Source organism: Thunnus maccoyii, chromosome 24 (genome assembly GCF_910596095.1).
Source record: "Thunnus maccoyii chromosome 24, fThuMac1.1, whole genome shotgun sequence".
NCBI classification, from domain to species: domain Eukaryota; kingdom Metazoa; phylum Chordata; class Actinopteri; order Scombriformes; family Scombridae; genus Thunnus; species Thunnus maccoyii.
The window spans coordinates 3,136,109-3,161,738 of record NC_056556.1 but is presented as its reverse complement, the minus strand read 5'-3'; the positions used below and the strand labels follow the sequence as shown (position 1 = coordinate 3,161,738).

At 40.4% G+C, this 25,630-nt stretch overlaps 1 protein-coding gene across 2 annotated transcripts in view; it reads left to right on the top strand.

The window, feature by feature from the left end:
- Positions 1–25,630, top strand: part of ahr2 (aryl hydrocarbon receptor 2) — an 80,925-nt gene that overhangs the window by 9,859 nt on the left and 45,436 nt on the right. For both annotated transcript variants that reach the window (XM_042404444.1, XM_042404445.1), the window contains one exon: positions 4,242–4,429. In XM_042404444.1, the coding sequence (XP_042260378.1) occupies positions 4,242–4,429 (188 nt within the window). The remainder of the gene's footprint in view (positions 1–4,241; positions 4,430–25,630) is intronic.

The following is a 25,630-nucleotide window of genomic DNA, read 5'->3' as shown; positions in this document are numbered from 1 at the left end:
GATCACAGGTTCCAATCCCGCAACTTACCAGATGCTCCGCTCGAGTGTCCTTGAGCAAGACACGGAAATGTTGTTTATCAGGGCCGCAGCTAAAGATAACTTCTGTTATCTGTCAGAAAACTTGTTTAATCGATATATCTTTCCGTCTAAAAGTGTGAGAAAATAGTGCCTGTCAAGTTTTGTCTGAGAAACAGTTAAAATATATAAATATTATCATATAAGACAAATTAAAGTGAGTTTTTTTGGTGTTTTAGCTCAATAAAATAACTTAAACCAGTCATCATTTATCAGAATCGCTGCCCAGCTAAAGTTTTAATATTTATAATTATATTTTCAGCTCAGCTATTGTGTGAAGTGTCAACATGTTGCCAGATCAAATTTCTAAACTGGAATTTTTACTCATTTTGCCCTTGAGCGAGTCAGCCAGTATGAGGGATTTCAGGCTTTTATCATTGAAGCAGATACTTTTCTTCACTTTAGTTGCCTGTCAGAGTAAACGATCCGTAACAAAAACATATATACAAGCAGGAAAGTACATTTTGTGACCTCGGAAAACAATCCCAATTTACTAGCTTTTTTTCTGGAGCTTTCAGCTGTGGTTTTCATCGTGAAGATGGAGCTCAGTAGCATCATAATCCTGTTGGCTTAAAGTGTAATTCATTGATGAAGACTGTGTGATACGGCTGAAAGCTCCAGGACAAAGGACTCTGATTTTGGGATTTACTGTTCTCAAGGTTGAGAATGAACTTTTATGCATATATTTATACTGTTTAGAGTGTTTGTTGCAGGACGTTTACTCTTACAGACAACTATGAATGAGTAAAAAAACATCTGCTGAATCAAAAAAAGCTGTAAAATTCTCACACTGACTGACTTCCTCAAGGGCAGAGGGAAGTTATGGCTGCTTTAATTTCATTTTTACAAACAGTTACATGTGGAAGAGTCTTGACACCGTCAGCTGGTTGGTTCAAACGTTTTAAGACACACAGTAATCGGGACGCTTTAGCTCGTTGTTCTTTTGAGCGGAAAGCAGAAGTAAAAGACAACTTGCATTTCTAAATATCGTGACTCATTGATAAGAACTAGTTTCTGTTCTGTTTCGCAAATGATGAGCCAGATAGCTGTGGGAAAACTCTCCTCAAAGTCAAGTCAAGTCAAGTCAAAACATTTTTTTTTTGTATCACACATTTAAAACAACCACAGTTGACCAACAGTTAAACACCAAAATACACAAATATAAAAGTCAGGCTCAGCTGGATTTGAGGAGCGTTTTCTGATATGAGGTGAGCTCTTCCACAGATTAGGAACCTCTTTTTTTTTTTTTTTTTTTTTTTTTGAACATCCGAGAGCATCTGGCTGGTCGACCTCGGTGCTCTAACTGAGGTATGATGATGCAAGAGTCCTGCTAGATAAGGTGGCGCCAGCCCGTTTAAAACCTTTTAAAAAAAAACAAGCAATAAAATCTTGAAGGGATGGAAAAAAGCAAAACTATGCAACAAACTTTCAAAAAAAAAAAAAAAAAACACTCAACGGCTTCTCCAGTGCTGATCAGATAGCAGGCTGTGGTTGCGCTGTGGTTTTATCTCATAAACAGCGTGCAGCTCCGCCATCCTGTCCGGGATAAATACCCAAAATGACCCCCCGAAAATCAGCGGTGTAAACTAGAGATATCTCCAGGGCCGGTTTCGAGGTGCTCCCACTGCTTCACACCTTCTCTGGGAAAAAAACAACAAAAAAACAGAAAAGCCCCTCTGTGCTGTGCAGCGAAGGTCTGGTTTGAGTTAAGAGACGTGAAGCCGCCGGGGTTTACCGTCGGTCACCGGAGTTCAGTTACAGATACAGACCCGCTTTCTGCTGCGGCGCTTCATCTGGCCGCCGGCGTTGACCTGCAGCCAAACGGCCTGAGCCGACCAGGTTTATTTACTGTCACACAAGTTAAAACAACAAAACACGCTGTCTTATCAAGCTCGGAGTGAAGAGCTGTAGTGATGAATTTAACCTTTTAACCATCCCGGACTGTTTATTTTAACAACACACGCTGATGTACTGAGGCAGATATTATTAGACTGAAGCTGCTGCACAATGTCAGCCCTGAAATCGTACTTACGCCGCTGAATATTGCAGCTATAAATTAAAATACTGAACTGAAACATTGTTGAATATGTTTTACTGCTTCTTAAATGAAAAGACTATATGCTCAGGATTGGATTAAGGCTCGGCGATGTGGCCTCTTGAGTGAAACACAGTAGTACATGTGTAAAAATCTGTCACTGTTATTTGTATGCTTATTAAAAAAAGGTCATCTCATACAGCTATGGACTGTCAGCACCAGATGCTCTCAACTAAGCAGACAGACATGCCGTTAAATAATCAGTTTCAGCACAGACAGAGCAGAAATTTAAAGTCTGCACAGTAATTAATCTGCTCTGTTTGTGTTTCTTGACCTAAATGTGATGTCTGCAGACTGCATTAGCTACTTGGCAGAGACAGACCCGAACAAAGTAGAATCTGCACACTTGTCAGTCGTCTCTCCTGGCGGATTCCCGCTCTCGTAGACGCGCGTAGACGTGGTGCGCACGCGGCGAAACCGTTGACGTCAACCTACGTCACTTTTAAAGCTTGAAAAGAACCATTTTTGTGCATTTTCTAATAACTAATAGCTGCTTTTCTTGGTCTGAGATATGTTTTGGATACATCACCATGTGCTCAAGGATATTGTCAGCAGCATTTGTCATTGTTTTCTGATTTATAGACCAATCAATAATGAAAATAACTGTATGGGTGATCTGTTAAGTAGACCATCATTTATTTAAACAGAGAGAAAAAAAAAGAGGTTTCATTAGTTTTTCCTCCTGTCAGGATGGAAAAAGAGTCTGAAACAGCATTAGACCATCACTAAACACTTCAAGTACTGGAACAGTTGTCCAGAATTAACTTACATATAAATGAATAACTGTCAGGTTTTCCAGCCTGTTTTCCCTGCGGAGGTTTATTTGATCCCCATATAACAGTCCAACCCTACTGTAGTGTACAGTATGTGCATTATGGGAAAAAAAAAAAAAGATCCTTACCTTTTCTATAGTTTATTCTCTAAAGTCAGTTGGATCTTTCGCCTTTCAGTTTCATGTTTTGTGTAAATAAACGTGACCTTTGGAAAGGTGTAAATGGTGCACAGAGCACTTCAACACTCCATAAATCATCTGATTCATCCATCTGATTGTTGCTCTCATAAGGCTCGTCTGTAATGCCGCAACCGCGCTGCCAGAACAGCGTTAAAACACACACACACACACACACACACACACACACACACACAAGGTGATGTGATAAACAAATCCTGGAACATCAGGCTGCTTAACCTGGTTCCCACGGCAACAATGGATGGAGCCGACAGCTTGTTCCTCTGCCTCTGGAGAGTCGAGGAGGTCCGGGCTTTGTTATTTTCCACTCTGCAAACATTTAATCCCCAACATCCAGCAGCCGGGAGGAAAAACAGCGGCCTGTCTCGACTTAGAGAATTATATTGAATTGATTAGTGTGGTTACTTTAAAAAAAAAAAAAAAAAAAAAAAGGAGGCTGATGATAATTTACCACTTAAGGTGAAAAATGAAAAGGTTTTGTGTAATTTCTGTCTTGAAATGCAGCATGTAAACTCACTTCTCATGCTCCAAATGCTTTTATATTGAAGCATAGTAGCACTGACTCAGCTCTTTTTCAGACATGCAAGTACAAAAACATTGCTGCCAGTGCTTTATCACGAAACTTTGATCGCCTGCCAGAGCTACTTACTGTCACGGATGATTAATAACTGTATTCATTGGTTATGTATATGACTTTGGCTTTTAAAGTAGTATCAGTGTCTTGGATTGTTGTTTGCAGGAGCCGAAAAGGAAACTAAATGACACACAGTTACACACTTTTTTTGATATTTTCCTCTTTGTCAGCACCTTGTGTCACTCCGTTCTTCAGTGTCACATCTCTAGTGTGCGTTATCTGTGTGCCATCTCAGTTTATCCCAGCTGCAAGAGCAGCACTGACGCACACACACTCGCACATGTCAATATACAGAACACATTTAGCCTCCAGCTTTGTTCGCCGTACCCGTCATGACCTTTCTGAATCCCAAACCAGAATCCCAAGTAGCGGCTCACAGAGAAAACCGCGCACGAGTCGGGAAATTTTGGGAAAGTTTTCTATCCTCGTGCATTAAAATCATGTCTCATCTCTCTGTGTGTCCGCAGCCCTAAACCATCACCTCCCGATGGCGTCAAGTCCAACCCATCCAAACGCCACCGAGACCGGCTGAACGGCGAGCTGGACAAGCTCACCGGCCTGCTGCCCTTCACAGAAGAGGTCAGGGCTCGGCTGGACAAGCTGTCCGTCCTTCGTCTCAGCGTCGGGTACCTGAAGGTCAAGAACTTCTTCAATGGTGAGTGTCGAAACTGTGGACTTTAGGCCAGACTTTAACGTTAAGCTTTTAAGAGTTAGTAACGGCGAGCTCCAGGCTGCTGTCAGCGGGTCGTCCTCCATGTACGCGGGGACGAGCTAGACGACGATCGCCGCCTGCCTACCATCCGGAGAGAGACGCACACCGAGAGCAGACTGAGCAGGCAGAGAGCGGGAGAGTTTCTGCTGCGCACCGAGACATGAGAGCAGCTGCTCGCTAACAGCTACGTGTGTTTACGGCAGAGAGCAGAAGAGAGGACAGACGTCTCACTCTGCTGCTGCTGCTGCTGCTGCTCACTGTCAGTTTATAATTGTAGCGTCCGACTAAGTATTGATAACACGCTTAATATTTTACATGTTAGAGTTTCTTATTTGATGAATGTGGGCACTGATGCATGATAACGAACTAGATGGGTTTTATCTCTATAAAAAAAAAGCAAAACGATGGTATATTTCAAGTAAAACAGAAAGACACAGTCACTTTGTTTAGACCATCACTAAACACTTAAACTCACTGGTGACACTTTACCACCGCAGCCTGTTTTACACAACCACAGCGTGCTGGTTAAATTCATAGTAAACTGTTATAAAACAAGCTGAAAATGAAAACTAGTCACATTCTTGTAAACGTAGCTACAGGCTAGATGGCAGCCGCCCTCCTCCCGAAGCACATATCAGTTCAAATACACTTTTGTCTGTTTGTTGGCTGAAGCTGGAAGTAGATCATTTATTAAAACGGTTAAAGGTCAAATGTCTAGACTGCGCTCAGATTCTCTCAGCCAGCCAAGTTCACGCGTGTATTTACATACTAATGTTTTAATAGAAGATTCACCAAGAAATCACAGCACTGAAGTCAATGCATGAACACAATGTTTTCAGGAACTTTGACTTATGTTAAATAATGTGGTAAGAAGTAGAATAAATGCTTTTTAGTAACATTTGGTTCTGATTTGACTCACTAGACAAAGCTTCCACGGTTAAGAAGCGTTCCAGCCTCCGGTTTGTTTTCCAAATGTTACTGTAAATCTCTAAAACAATTACAGAGAAACACTAGAAAGAGAAGAAATAAACTGAGCGCTCAGGACGGCAGGAGAAAGGTTGGTTACTTTCTGTAAGCGCAGATTTGGAACAAACGGTGGAGGAATGATGCTCTTTAACCTGCATGAAAAAACAACAAATCTCTCCGCTGGGGGATCAGTAGATTATTTAAAAAAAAAAAAAAAAAAGTGAATTTTGCAATGTTTCTGTCAACATGGTGCAGGGAAAGCTTGAAGCTCAGCAAGGTTATTCCAGTTCCCACCGAGCTTCCTCACATTGTTCTGCTGCCTCTTTTGAAAATAGCAGCGATTAGATCCAGACGGCCTGAAAGACGAGGTTCCTATTTACAGAAAGGGGAGGTGGGAGGGCGTACTGGGAGTCACCAGCTGGGAGGCTATATCAGTGCAAGGGTGGGTGGGTGGGGAGGGGGGGGGGCTGTGAAATGTGGCCCTTCTGGCTTACCGTATATTTGGAGCTCCTCAGCAACAGGAGGAGGTGTGAAGCGGAAAGAGGCGAGCTGTGTGTGTGTGTGTGTGTGCACCTGTTGTGTGCTGTAGGTTAATAGGTTTATACACACACACACACACACACGTATGTTCTGAGTGTGTCGTACGTACAGTATGTTTCTACAGAAGCCTGAAGAGACATGTTTAAGATGGTTTAACGTCTAAATAATTAGTTATTTAATTGATTAGTGGCTTGTCGGGATGTTTATTAATCTTTTTTAAGTCATTTATTGAAGAAAAACTTGAATATCGTCCAGTTTCAGCTTCTTAAATATGCAGCTTTTTCAGTTTTATGTCTTTGTAAATTGATTATCTTTGAGGTCGGCTGCTTGGTTAAAAGGAGCAAATGAAAGACGACACTTTGGACTGTTTCTCTATTATATCATCTTATATTTTACAGACTAAATGATTCATTGATAAGTAGAAAAAGAATTGCAGCCTTAAACCTTAGTTTTCCACTTTGCTCTTATGCACACAGTGTAAAAAAAATCAATACAGAGGTGACGAGAGAGAACTTAACCCATCAATGTTTGACTGACACAAAGAAAAAGTGTCAGAAAGTACCTCCAGTACCAGTCATCAGTGGACAGTCAGTGAACTGTGGAGAACAGCAGCTCTTATTTAGCTGCTAACACGATGATTATTACAAAACTCTCAGAGAAAACAACCGAAATGCACCAAATGGCACAAAAACAACAAAACAAGACGTGCGTCAGAGCAGCGAGTTCAACTGGATGAAAGTTTAAAAAAAGGGGGAATTTCTGAATGAAACAACAGGACTTTATGTAAGTGTTGATAAGCTCTACAGAGGACTGTATCGAGGGTTGTAGACAAACGTAAACAGACATATTTTCAGGGTTTTTCCAGCTGCTTCAAAAAGAAACTTCAATTTTAAGAAGAACAGAAAGTAAAAGCCACACTTTAATAAATAAATAAATCTAATAATAAATCTAATGTGTTGTATTCTGAGAGAGAGATCTGGTCTACATGGGCCTTATCTTTCTTTTGTTTACAATACAAGAAAGTGGTGCATTAGTGTCATTTTTCCCCCCAATTTTTTATTTATTTTTTTGCTTTGAGACTAAGAAACTGAATCATATCCACACAGACAACTTTCATCTGTCTGAGGTGTAAATATATTCACTTAAATCCCACAAATAAGCCTCAGAGAGACAAATATCGTCCAGTTTTGCCACTTTTACGCTTCCTTTTGTTTTAATTCTGACACGCTCCAACAAAAAGCTAGGGTTGTTTATTAGTATACGATTATAAATAGGTATCTATGACTTTATTGGCTGATAAAATCTGAGCACCGTGTTATTTCAACAAAGTCGGCTTCGGCTGTAAACGACACAAATAATAACCTCTCATTCTCCCAGGGCAGAGTAGTTAAACATGTAATCAGAGCATAGTTTCGACAGAGACGTCTAGTAAGGAGGTGATATATCACCAAACGCTTCGATTCTGGAATAATAAAACCGCTTCGGCGTTCACTTAATTGGCTGGAGGAGCGAGGCCTCCGTTGTTTGGAATCAATGGGAGTTTTTGTTCTGAAACAAGAGTTCAAGGCCACGACGTGAGCCAGAAATCTCAGCCGCTGGCGAGTAATCAATGAGTCACTGGCATTGACTAACAACCCCATCAACCCCCTCGCAGACATGTTCTGGTCCATTTGTGCTCCTACGTGGTAAAAAAACTTATTCTTAATGTGCGTCTTTTTAATGTGTCGGTGTGTTCTCATCAAAACAGAAGGAGAAAGCTTCACTCTTCTTTTTCCAGCGGCCTCCATCTCTCTCTCGCCAAAGGAAACAGACAGCAGAGCTCTGTTGCTTTGGACTCATCAATTATTTGGCAGCGCCGGTCACTTAGTGTCGGCTGAACAAATGTGTTTGAAGGCAGCGTCGGGAGTCTGGTTACTCTCAAACTGTAACTGTCAGTGAGCGGCTTCACTCAGCGCTTTCATTGTGTGTTTTTTTTTTCTTCTTTCGATTCATGTTTATTAGATAAAAACACCAGGAACACGTCAAGAGACTTTCACCAGCAAACAGTTCTGATAATCAATCTATCGTTCCAGACGTTTGATCACGCGAAAGTGGAATCTTAAAAGATTTCAACATTTTACTGCTTTTTCTTTCTGTGTTTATATGGTTTTAAATTGAAGATCTTTTGAAGATGTCCAGTCGGGAAGCTCTCAGAACTCCTGATGGGTGATTTTAAAAAGTTTCAAATTAGCAACAGATGAATCAATAACGAGAATGAAAACAGAAGTTACAGCCCAACGTAGAAAAAAAAGTAAGATATTCTTCAGAGAGGCACGTAACGTAGGTATAACTTATACAAATCTAATAACAACTTAAACGGACGTGGTTTCGTTGTGTTTTCTTCTTTTTCACAAAACCTGAGGCTTGTTTTTTTTCTTTCTCAGCCTTTAAAGTCTCTTCCAGTTCTTTCTCAAACAGTGTTGACGTTACAATTTTACAAATCACCGGTCTGTAATCTCTCCTTTCTTGCAATATTTTCTTTTCCAATTGAAACTCCTGTTTAAATTGGACGTTAAAATTCACCTCTTGGACTTCGCAATATCGCTCGTGAAGTCAAACCCAGGTGGTGACAAACGCTTTAAACCCCAGAAACGTACAAATTAATGAACTATTCAGTCATTATGTGACCTACTTTAGCTTCTTTACCTTCTAACAGCTGAGTTTTGATAACAAAGAACCAGAAAGGAGGTTTAGTTTCTTGCTTGTGAGCAACATATGAGGAAAAAAAACCTCATGTAGTGGACAAGAGATAACAGCTATTGAGAGCACACACATACATACACTCCTCCCCTCCCGCCCTCCACCCTCCACCACCCGTTTCTTGGCCGCTGATCCGTCACTCTCCCCTTCCACCGTGCCCCACCCATTTCCTGTAGCGGCCCCTGCAGCACCCCGGGGCCCCTCTTCCTTCAACTGTTCAGCCTTTTCCTCCTCGGCTCCTACGTCTGAAGTTCACAGCTCGTCCGAACCTCCCTCCACCTCCCTCCACCTCCTCCCCCCCTCCTCCGCTCCCACCTCCACCTCAAACAAACGCTGCAGGACTCCAGTTTGTTGTTACAGCAGGGAGGCCTGTTCGCACGGCAGGCCCTGCACCAGGACAACTCTGGGCTTTATGCATTCATGAAACTCTCCAACACACACACACACACACCCCTCAATTTTACTTCTTCTTCCTCCTTCAAAGGTTTCTTTTAAAGTACGTGAATGCATTGTGGTGCATGTGATTATCCACATTTAAGTATTAAAAAGTCCTCATTACTGTTTCTTGAGGTTTTGCTTTCTCATTATGTAATGACAGGTTTTGTTTGTCCACCTTTTTTTTTTTTTTTTTTTAAGATGAATCCAGAACAGAAATCTGTTTTTAGTGAAAACAGTCGTCGGTTAATATCCCGCCGCCTCATTTCAGTCTTGATAATCATTTATAGTTTTCATAATCTTTGCTAGCAGAAACCGTCCTGACGTATTTTCCGTTGACACAGGATGTGTTGCCCAGACGGTGCAAGATAAACAACATGTAGGTGTGAATTTAAGTGTGAATGTGTTTGTTTTTTTATAGAGCGATGAGCCCCCCCCCCCCCCCTCTCTCTCACCGATTTAAGATAATACTGATTATACGTCTCCTTTCTGTCTTCACTTCTTTCTAAATTGCAACGATAGAACATATTTGCATAGCCAGCTTTTAAAAAGATTAAACATACAAGTTTATAAAACACTTTAATGGTCAAATAAAAGCAAAACATCAAAGTCAGGAAATTATTAAAAGTGCAGATGGCACCGCCAGATAAAAAGGACAGGGACAGAGGGTGAAATAAAATGGTAAAAACAATCAAATAAAAAGCATCATGTAAAAGCATGTCCATAAAATCCTCTTTTACAAGCTGATTGTAAAAGATAATACTGATACTGATACCATACAGCTGCTCAAGTCAAACATTTTTATGTTAAACCGATGTCGTATTTTCAGCCTAAAGTGCAGAAAAACAGGGCGTCCGAGTCTAGTCAGCAACTTAACATGCTTCGCTTTATTACTGTTTGCTTAAAAAAAAAAAATCAAGTTTATCAGTATGTTTGCTGGTTTTCTCCATGCAGGATGTGACTAATCCAGACTGCTCTGTGTCACATCCGCGACCACAGATCTACTGATTACGGGTTCAACTGACGGTTATTTTTCATTATCGACTAATCTAAACAGAAATTATGTTCTCAATTAACCGATAAGTTGACGGGTTTATACAGTCCACAACCCAAAGATGTTCAGTTTACAGTCATTGTTTCTCTTAAAAATGGCTCCAAACATATAATCAATTATCAAAATAGTTGTTCCACCAATAGATTAATGACTAATTGTTCCAGTACCTAAACATCCGCTGATAATGATCTTATACCTGGAATATAAAGATGAAATATTACGTACCGGGGATTTCTATATTCTCCTCGACCTATTAAATAAGATCAGTAGCTTTTATATCAAATCTGTCCATCTAAACCGTCAAAGACAAACCGTTTTCTTTCACTTCCTGTTGAAGACACACAAGCAGCAACAATCTCTGCTGTATGACCTTAAATAATATTCATATTTATGCATATTTGATTACTTTTGATTCACATTATCACATAAAATTATTGCAGTATTATTATAAATTTTTCTGTAAGGACTCCAGGAAGAGTATCTGGTGACAGATAACGGGGATATAAGGAACCATCGTGATCATTTTGACACATTTAACTAATCAAAGGAAACATCACACTTGAGACTGAAGTGTGATTAGCGGGAGGATGATTTTTTGTTTCCAGTTTTGCTGGTAGAAACTGTTTTTATTTTTAGTAGAAATTGATGTTTCTGTAAAGTTGAAACCTTTGATCAGAATTTTGAACCATTTAGTATCCTGATAACCTACCAGTTGTTATCTATAACACGTCAGAAAGTATTAAAAATGTTCCCAGAGCTTTAAATTGTCTTTAAACCTAAATATTTCATAATAATTAACAGAGAAAAACACCCAAATCATCACATTTAAGAAGCCGTGACCAGAGAATATTTGCTTTTCATTGTACAATTTATGCATCAAAGCAACATATAAATGGTAAAAACATTAATTTGTCATCAATTCTCCTCCGTATCCAGACAAACCTGTTGCATAAGGCCAAACCGCCGCCATTGTTGACACGAAACGAAGGATTTTTATCTCTCGAATGTTGACTTTTTGTTTATATTTTGTTGATGTTTCACTGCTTCGACAGAAAGTGGTCGGCATTATGTATAATCATGTTTGGAGAACAAGCCTGGACAGTGACGAGGGGGGGCGGAGGGGGCGGGGGGGGGGCAGGAAGTGGCTTTGATATTCTTAGCCCTTGAGCTTAGACTGAGCTTTTCCAACGTTGGCATCTCGAGGAGGCGGCGGCGGAAAAAAACAAACATATTTTCCATACAGAAGTACAACATGTGGACAAACCCAAAATATAGATGTTGATTCATAGCTTCAAGTCCTAAAAATGTCCAACAATAGTCTAAATATTATATATATGTATATATATATATATGTATATATGTATATATGTGCTTCAGTGGCTGATTGTGGCGGAGAATGAAAGCTCTGTATCTTCACCACCTTTGTCATTTCCCAAAGCACAGACGAAGATCCCGGAGCACAGATAAAGAAATCCTTTGTTAAGCTTTCCACAGGGTAGTAATGCCTCTCTGTGCTGCTGCTGCTGCTGATGTGTGTGTGTGTGTGTGTGTGTGTGTGTGTGTGTGTGTGTGTGTGGCCTCTTGTGCCGTCCAGACAAGACGCTGATGGCAGCAGGAGTTTGTCAATTAGATTATTCTTCATGGGGAATTCTAATGAACCACAAGACCTCCAAGGCTGAGAAAGCTCGGTCTCGGCCAACGGAGACGATCTTCTCCTCCCCCCTCCTCCTCCTCCTCCTCCTCACTGTCGTTTAAACACAGGGTGACTTTTTATCCACCAAGATGCAGATTTGTAAGGAAAAAAAACAAAAAAAACAGCAAACAAGAAGAGTTTTAGAGTACAATAGGAGTTTAAAATGGATGGATTCAAACCTGCAAAAGCTGCCAAACTTAAACAGGGATGTCTGAATTTCGCATTTACTCTTTACTCTGTTATTTAAACTCCTAATTTACCAAAAAAACTGTTTTAAAACATAAAGAAAAACCTTATTTAGATACAATAATGCAGACATGGTGGTTTATTGTACATCATCAAGGCATCGCTGCATTTAAGATGCTTGTACTATCTTTTACAAATCGCCCACTGAGTGGAAAGCGTGGTTGTAGAAGATTAATGCATGCATCCAAACGTCATCTTCCTGTACCAGAGCTAGAAAAGTGTGATTAAAAAAACGGCAACGAAACTCAGCAACAAGCGTGAGCGAGACGTGTGAGTGGATAACGGACGTATTTCTTCAATAGAAGTTAAAAATCTTCTCGGGTTTCGTGTCAACTGAAAATATCGGACGGATATGTGACTCGTTAACACAACGTCAGACTGAATAATGAAGTGAAACAGCCACTTCACTCTAATTACAAACCCCAAAACGGTAGCATTAAGCTATTTAGCAACTTTTTTACCCACAAATCCTGGACTAAATAAAATGTTTGAAACAACACTGATGGAGGAAAACTGGAAAAACATTACCAATACCTTAATGTAAACACTATATATTAATACTGATAGCACACTATACTTTATTTAGTGCTTTAATTTAAATTTCTTCAATGATACCTGACTGAAAATATTAATGTTTTTGTATTTTCTTCATTTTTTTATGTAACAAAAGACTCAAAGTGCTTCACACCAATGGATTTAACACAAGTATTGACGTCAGAATCAATTATTTCAAATGTAAAAAGTCTAAAAAAAGCGAGTGAAATATGTGTTTTCAGAGTTTGAATGTGTATATTTTTGTTTTCTGAGCATCATTTGACAGTTTTCCTCTTGTGTCGTCGCATTGAGGGGAAAACACAGACATAACGACATCCACAGTTTCAAAAATACAGACTCTGTGTGTCTGCGGCCGTGGTGAATCCCTCATTGTGACGGCAACACACACACACACACACACACACACACACACACACACAGTCCAGTCTGATGGTGGACTTCCCAGCATGCCTCTCTGTCTCTCTCTGTCAGTGAACAAAGACGACCCGAGAGTGTAAAGGCTCATGGGAAGGCCAGGCCGGCGCGTCGGGTCCAGCAGGATGTGGCTGAGAAAGAAACGCTCTGTGTTCGTCCTCCTGTCCCCCCCCCCCCCCCCCCCCCTCACACACCCCAGGGCCGAGCCGCGGGACGGAGAACCCGATGGGGAACGCCCGAGGGTTCGATCCCATGGCCGCCGCTCAACAACACCAGCATTGTTCAACATTATCTGAACCAGACCTCCCTCATTTTCATGTTTTTATCTTCAATGTCTTTCTTTGCCTCGTCTCCACTATAAAACGTATCGTTAACTCGCTCGACTATAGTAAAAAAAAAAAAGAAGAAGAAAAAAAGCGTAATTTATCTAAAATAGTCTGAAAATAAACCTGCGGGTTTCATCCTGTAATTAGCGTGGGAGGACAAGCTTCTTTACCTCTCTGACAGCGAGATAAAAGAAGGTGTTAATGACAGGTGTGAAAGTGAAGGATGATGCGTTTTTACAAGAGATGAGAAACAAGCTGCGCGCTGCCTGCACTTGCATATCGAGATGCGACTTCACAGACGGAGAAGTCTATCAGGAATCCATATTTTCTCCATTTTTTTTTTTTTTTTTATGGATTTCTTCTTTTTTTTTTTGTGTGTGTGTGTGTGTGTTTGGCAATCCGCCCGCAGGATAGTCGTACTGATGAAGCTTCTCAAGTGTTTTCTTGAAAATATAAGGTTGGCGATGGGAGTTTGAGGTTGCAGCGTTTTTTCCAGAGTGGATGCGTTTAGGGTTTTTTTGGAGTGAAGTCTTCATTCTGCTGTTGATGAGGCCCCAGCAGAGGAGATTTCTGGCTGTGGAGAGCCGTAATTTGCGGTCTTATAATAGCTCGGCTGAACTTCCCTCCTCTGCTGGGCCTCAGGAAACACACACACACACACACACACACACATACTGTACACACACTTGCTTTTTTCTTTTGTTACACATGCAGTATTTTCATGCTCTCAACACACACACACACACACACACCCTTCCCCCCCCCCCTCCTCCTCCTCCTCCTCCTCCTCCATGCGTTTTCCAGATGTGCTTCCAGTGGGCAGATTCAGGCCACGGTCGGTCTGTATTCCCTGCAGATTAAAACTGCTGGAGGTCGTTGAGCTTCCTCTATCTGAACCCTGTGACCCCCCTTCCTAACTACTGGACCCCCCAGCCTTACCTCTGACCAGTCTCATGGCTGAGGGGAAGTGGGGATGCGGGTGCAAAGGTCAGGGAGCACCATGCTGTAGACGGCAGGTTTAATGTGGAGGTTGAAACAGCAGCTGATGAAACAATCTCTCCTCGAGGAGGTCCGCTTACCGGCCGCATCACGTTTTTTTTTATTACTCTGAGCACTTTTACGACTTTCCTTCCTCGTTGTCTTATAAGTTAGACCATGTGATATGATGCAGAGCTCACAACAAGCCAGTAAAGGGACCTCGAGCGGAGTTTGTTTTGTTTAAAAGTTAAAACATTTCAGTCATGGACCTTTAAGACCTTCGTCAGGTATCATAATGTTCTATAAATCTGCAATAATCAATCAAAACTGGAGCCAAATCAGGAGCCAATATGTCAAATTCTGTAGAATACGAATTAAAATTGAAAACTGATAGAAAACTAGAGCTGTAATTATGATTATTATTTTCTTGATTAATCGTTTGGTCTATAAAGTGTCCCAAAGATATTCAGTTTACTGTCACGTACGGCAAAGAAAAACATAAAATTCTCACATTTGAGAAGCTTGAAGCAGCAAATTTTTATCATTTTTATATAAAAAAAGACTAAAATGATTGTTCAGTTGTTACAATAGCTGCTGATTAATTTTATTTCAGTCGTTGCACCTCTGAAAGAAACACTGACTGTGTGGGAACCCAACCTGTCCTTTCACTTTGTTGTCATCTTCCTCTGCACCTGTCCTCTGCTACCAGGTGTCTACCAGGTGTGCATCAGATCACACTTTGTTTAAAGCAGACTCTACAGAAAACTCTAAATTAATATTCTATATGATTTATAACAAAGACAAAAATCCTCACATTTGAGTTTTTGGTATTTTTGCTTGATAAATGACTCAAACATCACTAATCATTGAGCACGTGAGGTTAAAAAGAGTGTAAATGCACAATATGAATGATGAGAAACAGACTGTTTTTCCCTCTTAAAGGACCAGTGTGTAAGATTTAGGGGGATCTACTGTTAGAAATGTAATATAATATTCATTAGTATGTTTTAATTAGTGTATAATCAGCCTTTATATCTGCATAGGGAGCAGGTTCTCTTCTATGTTTCTATAGTAACCAAGAACAGACAAACCAAACACAACCTCACTACTAGATGCCTCTAAATCCTTCACACTGGTCCTTTAATCCCTTTAATTCAATCTTTCAAATCTGATTTTCATCCAGTTTCAATCACCTCCCACATAAAAACCAGCTCTAGGTGTGCAGTACATTTGCAGGAGGCATAATGAAATTAAACACGTATAATTATCCCTGCAGCCAAACTCTGCAAGTGAAACAGTTTCTTTTTTTTTTTTAAGTGTAGTGCAACGTGCAGGAATCCTGGGAGTGTCACCTTTTGGTTGTGAACATGCTGTCCCCGCTGCGCCTCGACTTCTTCCCTCTTCTGCTTTTTCCTGCTGTTTGAGTGACGGGCTGATAGGAGGCGTCGACAGACACAAACCGGTGTTGGCGTTCGCCGTTGTGGTTGTTGCAGAGGCTTTTTTTTGCACACTGTGACAATGTACAATGGCATGTAAAATGAAAAGAAAAGAAAAAAAAAAAAATAACAGTGGTTTGGCTTTAAAACACAAGTCCTGCTGCAGATTCACTGTTTGGCAGGACTCCTGAGCCGGGTAACCGCTGTCAGGAAACAGATGCCTGGTTTAACGGCGTTTGGTGGGACCTGCCTGTGTCCTGAGGCAGAATGAGACTTACTGAACTGCTGCCGTGGAACTAAATCAAAGCTTAGATTTAGGTCAGGGAAAGAAAAATGTCATTTTATTTATTTATTTATTTATTTATTTTTTTTTGGGTCCCAAATTGTAGGATTCACGCTGGTTAGTGAATCCCTGGAATATCAGAGGATCTGATCGTATCACACTGGAGGAGTTTTACCTTTCAAAGCACAGACACGGCAGATTAGTACAGGATTAACATCACATATGATCTCCATACTTATATCTTTAAGTTCATCCACTCAGGTCTTTTCCTGCCTCTTCGCTTCCTTTTCGCTTTTTTGGAGCTTATTTCTTCAGAATTTCAAGCTAAACGATGAATCGGTTAATATATATCGGTTGTTTTGGTTCATAAAATGTCTGAAAATAGTGAAAAATGTCTCTCAAATCAACCTAAACCTTTGTTTTGTCCAACAACCAACAGTCCACAACCCCAAAGATATTCAGTTTACTGTCATTAAGAGCTTAAGAAATCAGAAAATTGCACATTTGAGAAGCTGGAACTTAAAAAAAAAGACTCAGAACAATTGATTATCAAAATACTTGGCGATTTATTTAACAGCTGGCAACGAACAAAGGGTCCATCCCGAGTTCCCGGAGCTCATGGTTACTCCTAAAAATGTCTTGTTTTGTCCAACCAACAGTCCAAAACCCAAAGATAATTAGTTTATTATCACAGAGGAGTATGAAAACCAGAAAATAGTCACATTTGGGAAGCTTGAACCAGAGAATTTTTGGCTATTTTTGCTCACAAGATGTTTAATTGATAATCAGAATTGTTGCCAGTAGTTATTCTGTTGATTGATTAATCATTGCAGCTCTGTATGTATTCAGTTTTTCCTGTATTTTATATTAATTAAGGTAAATTTCTGCTTTTGTTGAGTTTGAAAGTGTTTGAAACAGATTTTGACTGGATTTAGACCAGGTGAAACGTCTCCTCTCTCCTCCTCATTGTTGAACTTTTCTCAAGTGGGACACTCTTGAGATTCAACAAGTGTACTTTCGAGACACTTCCAGGCACGACGCACGCTTTAAAGATGAATAATCTTGCCAGATTTCTGTAGATTTGTTGCTTATCCTCTTTGTAGTTCGAGTCTTTCTACCGAGATTTGTTTTCATCGTCCGGCTTTTTTTTTTTTGTCTCGGAGTCATTGTTTGCTGCTGAAAAACCGTATCCAGCGTATCCATTGTTCAACGCCAGGAAGAGGAAGAGGATTAAGAAAAGAGAGAAGGAGAGAGAGAGAGAACTGGTTTGTGTCAGCGGAGCCTGAGCATCAATATTTGTATTGGCAGGAGAAACAAAGTCCAACAGAGAAGACATTTAAAACACTGAAACAAGCCGGTTCTGTCAACATAGAATAAAGCAGACGAGGACAGAATAAAACTGAAAGAAAGAAAAAGACGCTTAATATTTTGTTTGGGACTGTTGTTGCGCAGTAAGTCCTGGAAAGGTCCTGGAATAAGTCCTGGGATGTCTCCAGTGTGTCCAGTGTGATAGCATCGGACCTGCAGACCCTCTGCATGGAGGATCGCAGTCAAAACAGAGCAGACAGGCGGTCGTGTAGAAACCTGCCCAGGCATCTGGGGAAGACCGGAGTGTGTGTGTGTGTGTGTGTGTGTGTGTGTGTGTGTGTGTGTGTGTGCGTGCTTCTGCGGAAACATGCTGGCACTTAAATCTGCTGCTTCTTACACTGTTCTGTCTTTTATTTTTGATCTGAGCTGCTTTTCTGCTTCTGAGATTTACATCCAGGGTCAAAAGAAGAAGAAATATTTTTGTTTTTTGGTGACAAATTCAATCAAATCTTTGCTTTTTTATGTGTGAATTATTAGATTAGTTTCACCTCCGTCAAGACAAAGAAATCAGAGAACAATCTAGTAGCTGTTCTGAAGCGTTTCCGATCGTATCGTATGATCTTCATCAGTCAATTGAAGAGTTTGCACAGTTGTCATGAACAGGAACTGCATGCATCTTCCCAAAATCTAAAAATGTGACATAAGTGATGAGAAGTCATGACATGGCAGTCAATCAATAAGTGAACAGAGCCCATAATTATGTGTTAAAAGTGTTAAACTTCTGATCTAAAAGCCCAGAAGTTCCTCTCAGTATTAAAGCTGCAACGAAAAGTCAATTAGTTGATTGACAGGAAATAAATCATTAACTTTTCTGATGATTGTTTAATTGTTTTGAGTATTTTTTTTTAAAGAAAAACAGAAAAGTAAAATTCTCTGGTTCCATCTCCTTAAAATGTAAATGTTTTCTGGTTTCTGCTGACCTCAGCTGCAGGGAATTCTGGGTAACGTAGTCCTCTAGAGTCAAAACCATTTCCTCATGCAGCTTTAACTTCTCGCTCTGCTTCCAATCATAGCAAGCTTAGAGCAATTATCTGATGTCAGGCTGGATACGTTTTGTTTTATAACAAGTTGATTTAAGTGTTGGGAGTGAGATTCAAGACAAATGCGACTGCAGCAGGATATACTGTACGCAGAGTAAATAAACGTCGGCAGCGGTTACTACTGTATGTTTCCTCAGAGCCGAGAGGAAGGTTTAAGAGACGCCCCTCACGTTCTACACACGGTCCACCGAGCCATCCCTAATCAACCACACATGTACCAGTCTTTTCATCACAGTATCCTACTAACCTACCAGTGACATCATCTCTTACTGGGTAGGCGTACTTTTGTTTTTTCGTGCCACGACGTTGTTTCTGCGCTGAGCTCTATTCCACATGCAGAGAACAATCATAAAACTGGCAAACAATGAAACGACGCCTTCTCTTTCATCTGTCCCGCTCACCGCCAGTGACTAAACACTTGCTCACTTTTTTTTGTGTTGCTCACAGCTCCAAAACCACTCTGCTGCACTGTTAGCGTCCAAACACCTGACAGGTCCACTTTGTAGTGGTTAATTGGGAGTAGTAGTAGTAAATCTGGTTGTGTTTTACTTTGCTGTTCTAGTTTTTTATTCCAGTATTTGTTTCTGTTGTCCGTTTGAGGTGAGATACTTCTGCTGAGCCTCGTCCAGATTTCTATCTCCACTATGCAAATTGAGTGGATTTGCATCTCGCTGTCTCTCGCTCAGCTGTCCTCACAAACCTCACACAAACAGACGGACCAACAAACAGCGGAGTGATGAAAAACGAGAGAAAGGAGACTGACTTTTTGTTACTACGCGATAGGAACAAACACAAGCAAACACTGTCATAACACAGCAGCTGTCAGTCAGCGATCACAACTCCACTAATTAGTCAATGAAAACAAGTTTACACTCTGCTTTCTATGGCTCACGCTTTGTTATGGAACAGCGGAGTTTAAGTCTTGAATCATGAATAAGGTATTTGCTGTGAAATGTGCTTCAAGTTGGGTGAAAATATGAACTTTTAAAAGGTCAGATTAGCTTTTTTCCTGCAGCTTCGGAGAGCTTGAACCCACACTGACCTGCATGACAACACGGCTATAAAGCTTTGGATCATTGTTTTTTAATTGTTTACCCCTGCAAGAAGCTTTTTTTTTTTCCCAGTTTAACCACATTAAGCACCTCTTTACCTAAAGCCTCCACACATGCAAACACATTACGTCGCTTTCTGTCCTCCCTGTAACCTGAGATAAACTTTATTTTTGTTGCACATTTTGTACTTGGAAGTGCTTTTATGTAAAAAAAAAACAGTGAGAGCAAAGCAGCAAAATAAATGACATGAAATGACTAAAAATGGCAGAATTACAAAGAAAAAAACCCCGAGTCTAGAAAATAAAACAGCATGAGGAGTGAGAGGATATCATTTATGGCACGGTTTTTTAAAAACAGCCCAAGTTTTTAATGAAAAGCAGTGGCAAGCTGATAAGTTTTGGATCGATCCGTGCTTTCGGGGGCCTGGCGTGCAGCTCAGCCTGGGAGCTCCACGTGCTTGTCAGTTAGTCGAAGGGGGGGAAACCTGTAAAACACGTTGACTAATCTCTCCTCTGTGTCTTACAGGAAGTAATGTTTGTCAGAGGAAGTCAGGGTGGGAGGAAGCGCCTGGGGCGAAGTCGTGGTGGAGAGAAAGGTGTCTGCTAACCTCTGATCTAGCCACAAACGGGCCTAATCGGGGCCAAACAGCGCTAGCATTAACCAAAAAAGACAGGCTTTGTTATTTGAAAAAAGGGACAGGACGTGATGTGCTCTGGGTCTGCAGTTTTTTTTATGTGGCTCTGTTACACTTCCTACTTCATGCATCCTACTTAAAAACAAGTCCAGCTTCGATCAGAATGAAGAGCAAATTTGCCAGAATGCTATTAGGAAACCAAACGCAAAAAAAAACAACAAAAACAAAGCTGAACATTTACGATCAACTCGCCATATAAAAGCCAAGAGTCTGCAGCGTTTCTCAGCAATCAAACGTGACAGCAGCTGATTTCAATCCTCACCGCAGCTTCAGCGACAGTTCACCAGCGGATTTATATACCCCGAGCTGCTGTTGGTGATTTGTTGGAGCTGAAACCTGCAGCTGTTGCACACAAGCACCCGTCTCCGCTAGAAGTAGGAGAGGATTTCCATACGTCAGTCTTACATTTTATGCTTTTTTTTTTTTTCATTCATACACCCTCGGCAAAGTCAGTACAATATTTCATGTGTTGCACATTATAAAACAATAGCCTCTGATGATATTTTGTCCTTATTCACCCATAAATTTGTCGAGTTGGCCATAAATGAGTCACTTAAATAGTATGAAAGCTTGAAAAACTTTCAGTAAAATGTGGACTAAAAGAGAGTCAACTCTGCTAATGTTTGAATAAATTAGTTGATTATTCTACATCACGCAGCAAACGCTGCATATTTAAGCGGTGAGGCAACTGTTTACGTAGTCATCTGGTGAGTGAAAGGGTGAAAAATGTGATCATAAGACGAGACGCATCACAAAAGCTTTTTTGTGGTGATTAACCAGACGAGCATGTTGCTAAATCGGGGGAAAAAAAAAAAAAGTGGTATCTGTTTGTTGTTGTTTCTGACACCTTTTAACACGTTTTTTAAGATTTTACAAGCTAAACAATCACCAGCTGGACACCAAAATTAAAAGTCTGCATCTATTTACAGTTAATTAAAAAAGCTATTTTAAAAAGAATTAAAATAGTTTTTTAATTTATTCTCATGAATGTGTCTGTTCTGGGTCGTGGTAACGTTTGTCATCTCTGCATCTCTAACCAGTTTCCGGGGGGGAAACCCTGAAGATTTATTGAAAGGCAGCAGCAGCAGCAGCAGAAACAACTCGACTCGTTTGTTCCTGCACTGAAGCATGATGTTAAAAAAGTTTATCTACATTTTTTGAGTGCAAAAAAACCCAGAAAGGTTATTTCAGGTACCTTTTTTTTTTTTAAAAAAAGGCCGTTAAAGGTCACGTTAGAAGGTCTCACGCCCTCGGCCACACATTTGGTGAGTCATCATCGCGAGAAGCTTCATGAATGCAGACTCTGAGGTTTTGAGGGGATTTTCTGACGTTCAAACCTTAACAACCGTCTTCTTTGTGTATCCAGGACCCCTTTTTTTTAAAAAAAAAAAAAAAAAGAGTGATCTGGTGCAGACAGTCCCAGAGTCAGGATACAGTTACTGAGCTGTCATGATCTCATTTTCCTCAGAGGAACAAGCTGCTTCCTGACTTCACTTCCCCTTTATCGACCCAAATGTGTCGGTCAAAGTTAGCGTTTCATTACATTAGATAATCGCCGCGCTGTTGATGGATGTCCCCCTTTTTTTATATAACGAGGTGCTCGAGCCAAGCGGCGTGATTGGGAGGTGCCTTCCAACAATGACGATGATTCACGTAATGACAGCTCTCGCAGTAACCGAGGAGTTATCGTTATCAATCATGATTAGTTGCTCGTTCTCTTCGCTGCCATGAGGGGAAACTTTTTTTAGTTGATGTCAGAATACCTCTGAGGATGTTTCTAATTAAAATTACAGGGTCTTTGATCTAACTGGATTTAGCTGGACCACAAATCAATGTCTCAGACATAATTGCAGTAAAAAAAAAAAAAAAGCAATTTCAAGGATTATTCGTGCATTTTTTCAATTTTATTTCAGCGCTCCATCTTGAATCTATTTACATGTTTGTTGTGTTTCGCATCGTGTAATCGTGTGATGATGTGAGAGTTTATAGATCAGAACCAGAATCTGTTTAACAGGCACATTTCTCAGCACATTTCTGCCTGTTATGAGACTAAAACATGACTTATCAAGTCAAAATATATTACAAGAACATTTCACACTAAATAATTTGATGCTGTTCGCCTCTCTGAGAACAAAGGAGTCGCGGTTAAATGCATGAAAATTATCGTGATGGAAATAAGAAGGTAAAGCTGCAGCTGCACTCCTGTAACCACAGTAACATCAACAAATCAATCTGACTGCCATTTAGACTTTAATTTTTGTTCACTAATTATGTGAAATTAACGCTGTAAAAATATGTGTCTGTATGTGCTAACAAATACTCCCAAATATTGGATCATTTTACCCTCAAATACCCTTTAAAATCATTCAAATTGAACAATTTGCAAAGGAAGAATCATCCTCTACCTGACAGTGATGAAGGCTGACAAGTAGACATTGCTTCATTTTATGGCAACAAGAGCTAAATAGGTCAGACTCAAGTACTTCTGCAGTGATTGCTCTGCAAGAACGGAGCATAAACGGCAAAACGCACCACTAACGGTTCCTCTACAGTCTTATTTCTTGCAGTTTTGATTCCCTCAGACGTCATAAAAAGTTTCTTTGAAGTTACAGTGACAGCGTTTCCCCCGCAGTGTTTTATAGCAGAAACGAGCCATCTCACTAACTTCATTGAGTTGAATACAAATATAATGATGTTGCATGTTAAATATGGTTCAGATGTTCCAAAAGTTGAGGTAGAAATGCTTCCTGCAAGTCAAAAAAAGAGGATATAGTACAGTTTGTTACTGACCAATCAGAACCGAGCGGGCTCCTCTTAAAGAGACAGGAGCTGAAACGGCCTGTTTGAGACGGAGGCTGAACTGAGGGGCTGCATAAAGGGTCAGCACAAGATAAATAAGGCGTTTTAAACTGGAAATCATGCAAAGATACTCCAGTAGAGCCCCAGAATATAAATATAGATCTGGAAACGTCCACTCTAAGTAAAATCTAAGAAAAAAAAAAAGAGGCTCTATTTGTATCAGCATATACTCCATGAGTGTGATCATTGTTCAAGGCTGTCATCTACAAACTGAATTTATTACAAGATGAGATGCATAATACCACTGTGGCTCACCGCCTTAGCTAAACTTTCCAGGGAAAAACCCTGAGGGATGATCGTACTGTATCCTTCAGTTAAAGGAAGTTAAACTTATGCAAACTTGTTTATACCGCTCTGAAAGACGATAATGGATACTCCTCTACGGCTTCCTCTAATGATTAACGGCTCTACTGTTGTGGTGTCTGTCTGCGTGTGGTGTCTGCGGTGTCTACACGTTATCGGCTGGTACGCTCCAACTTCTGCAAACACACAGCTGATCATTTATGCTAATAGCCTTATTAAAGGTACTACAAGGAACTGTGGATAAAAGTGAATGAAGACTGCATTTCCCATGAGCACCACCGCCTCGTGTTGTAAAATCCTGGCATATGTTTTTAATACTATCTCTCTATTTTAAACACATGATGCATCTATTTGTAGCTCCGTAAGATTAATTCACACTGAATCCAGCAGCGCAGCACCTTCCTCAGCAAACAGACTCACTCCTTTATTCTTGCTTAAGCTCTCTCTCTTTACTTTTAACGTCATCAAACAAAGAGAAACCTCCCTCCCGCCTCCTCCTCCTCCTCCTCCTCGTCTTAGTAACGTCTTTGACCTCCTTCATGCTATGATGCTACATGTAATGTAAACACAGGCTCTTCCGGTCTCTGCGTGCTGTAAATAATGTCGTCTGGCAGGGATAGAAATAGACGATCCTCTGGCTGATGGTCTGCTCATGTAGGTCACGTAGAGGCTTCATGAGACACGAGTTTCATAACCAGTTAAAAGTTCCTTGTGGTAAGTAAACACTGGGTGATATATATATGTTCATCAGCTTCCTAAATCATCCTCCAGTCGCCACCTGTTTGTTTTTTTTTGTTTTTTTTTGCACTCAAGTCTCTCCACGGTTGTAAATCTCACCGTGAACGGCCTCTGACGTGTAGTGATCAACAGTCGCGTTTAACCCCTCTGACAACCTGGAGGAGGGGGGGGGGGTATGTGGAGAGATTTATCCTCGAGTTGCGGAGCAAACAGGAGTAATAAACGTGTGATATTGACGTTGGGAGCGTGCTGGGCCGCTGTTGAGGTTTTCGGGACTCCCCTGCACACGCTTGCACGTCTGGAGCTGCAGCGGCTCTCGTCGTTTTAATGACAGGGAAGTGAGTTTGGTTAGATCTTTATGGTGGAAAATTACTGGCAGCCTCTTGGCCCCGCCTCTCTCCTTATGAATGAGAGTTTACATAGGCAGCGAGGCAAGTATGTGTGGGTCATTAAGGAAACGAGATGCTGCCAAACTGTAAAAAAGACAGTTTGGTGCAGCTGGAACTTGAGCTGCTCTTCAACACAATGTGATGTGATATATTTAATATCCTCAGATATTAAACAGCTTGTCGGAGGAGAGAAAAACATGTTATTTATAGACAATATTTATCTCTCGCTCATTATATCCTCGTCTTTCCCTCTTTTAAGGTGTTTTATGATGATTTCTTTGAGTTAAACACAACACAAACCTCACAGGAAGCTGATATAATATCTTCAATAACTTATTTATTAGCTTATTTTTTCAAGTTTATTCTAATGTGAAACACAAATATATCTGAGAAAAACAAAATGAATGTAATCAGATATTTTTCACTCGTCTTTTACAAGACTTTTTTATTACTTTTCAATGTTTATGAGTAATTCTCAACACGGCAGGCTGTTTCTGATGATACATTTAAGTCTAGTAAGGCTGCAACTAACTGATGATTATTTTCATTAGCGATTAATCTGTTCTTGATTCATCAATCAGTTATTTGGCCAATAAAAGGTCAGAAAACTGTTTCCTAAAGCTCAAGTTAACATCCTCAAACGTCTTGTTTTGTCCACAACACAAACACATCCAGTTTACTGTCATAAAAGATTCAAGAAAGAAGAAAAATATTCACTTACTTCCACTCATCTTCCTCCTTCTCTCAACATTTCTTGTATGGGAGTGAAATCTAAACCTTCAGGATGCCGGTCGGTTACGACGCTTTGACTCATATTCAAATCCATAAATCTAACTCAACCCCTCCTTAAGAAAAGACACAAACTAACTGCAGCAACAGTTTTAACATGTAAACATTTCCCAATATGATATAAATCAGAATAAATTAAAAAAAATACATAAAAATGTCAGAGCTGCAACTTTTCTGCTTCCTTTTTTTTTTTTTTGCAGGATTTTCTTTGGCCTCAGGGTTTAGTTTATGAGTCATTTCGGCGCGG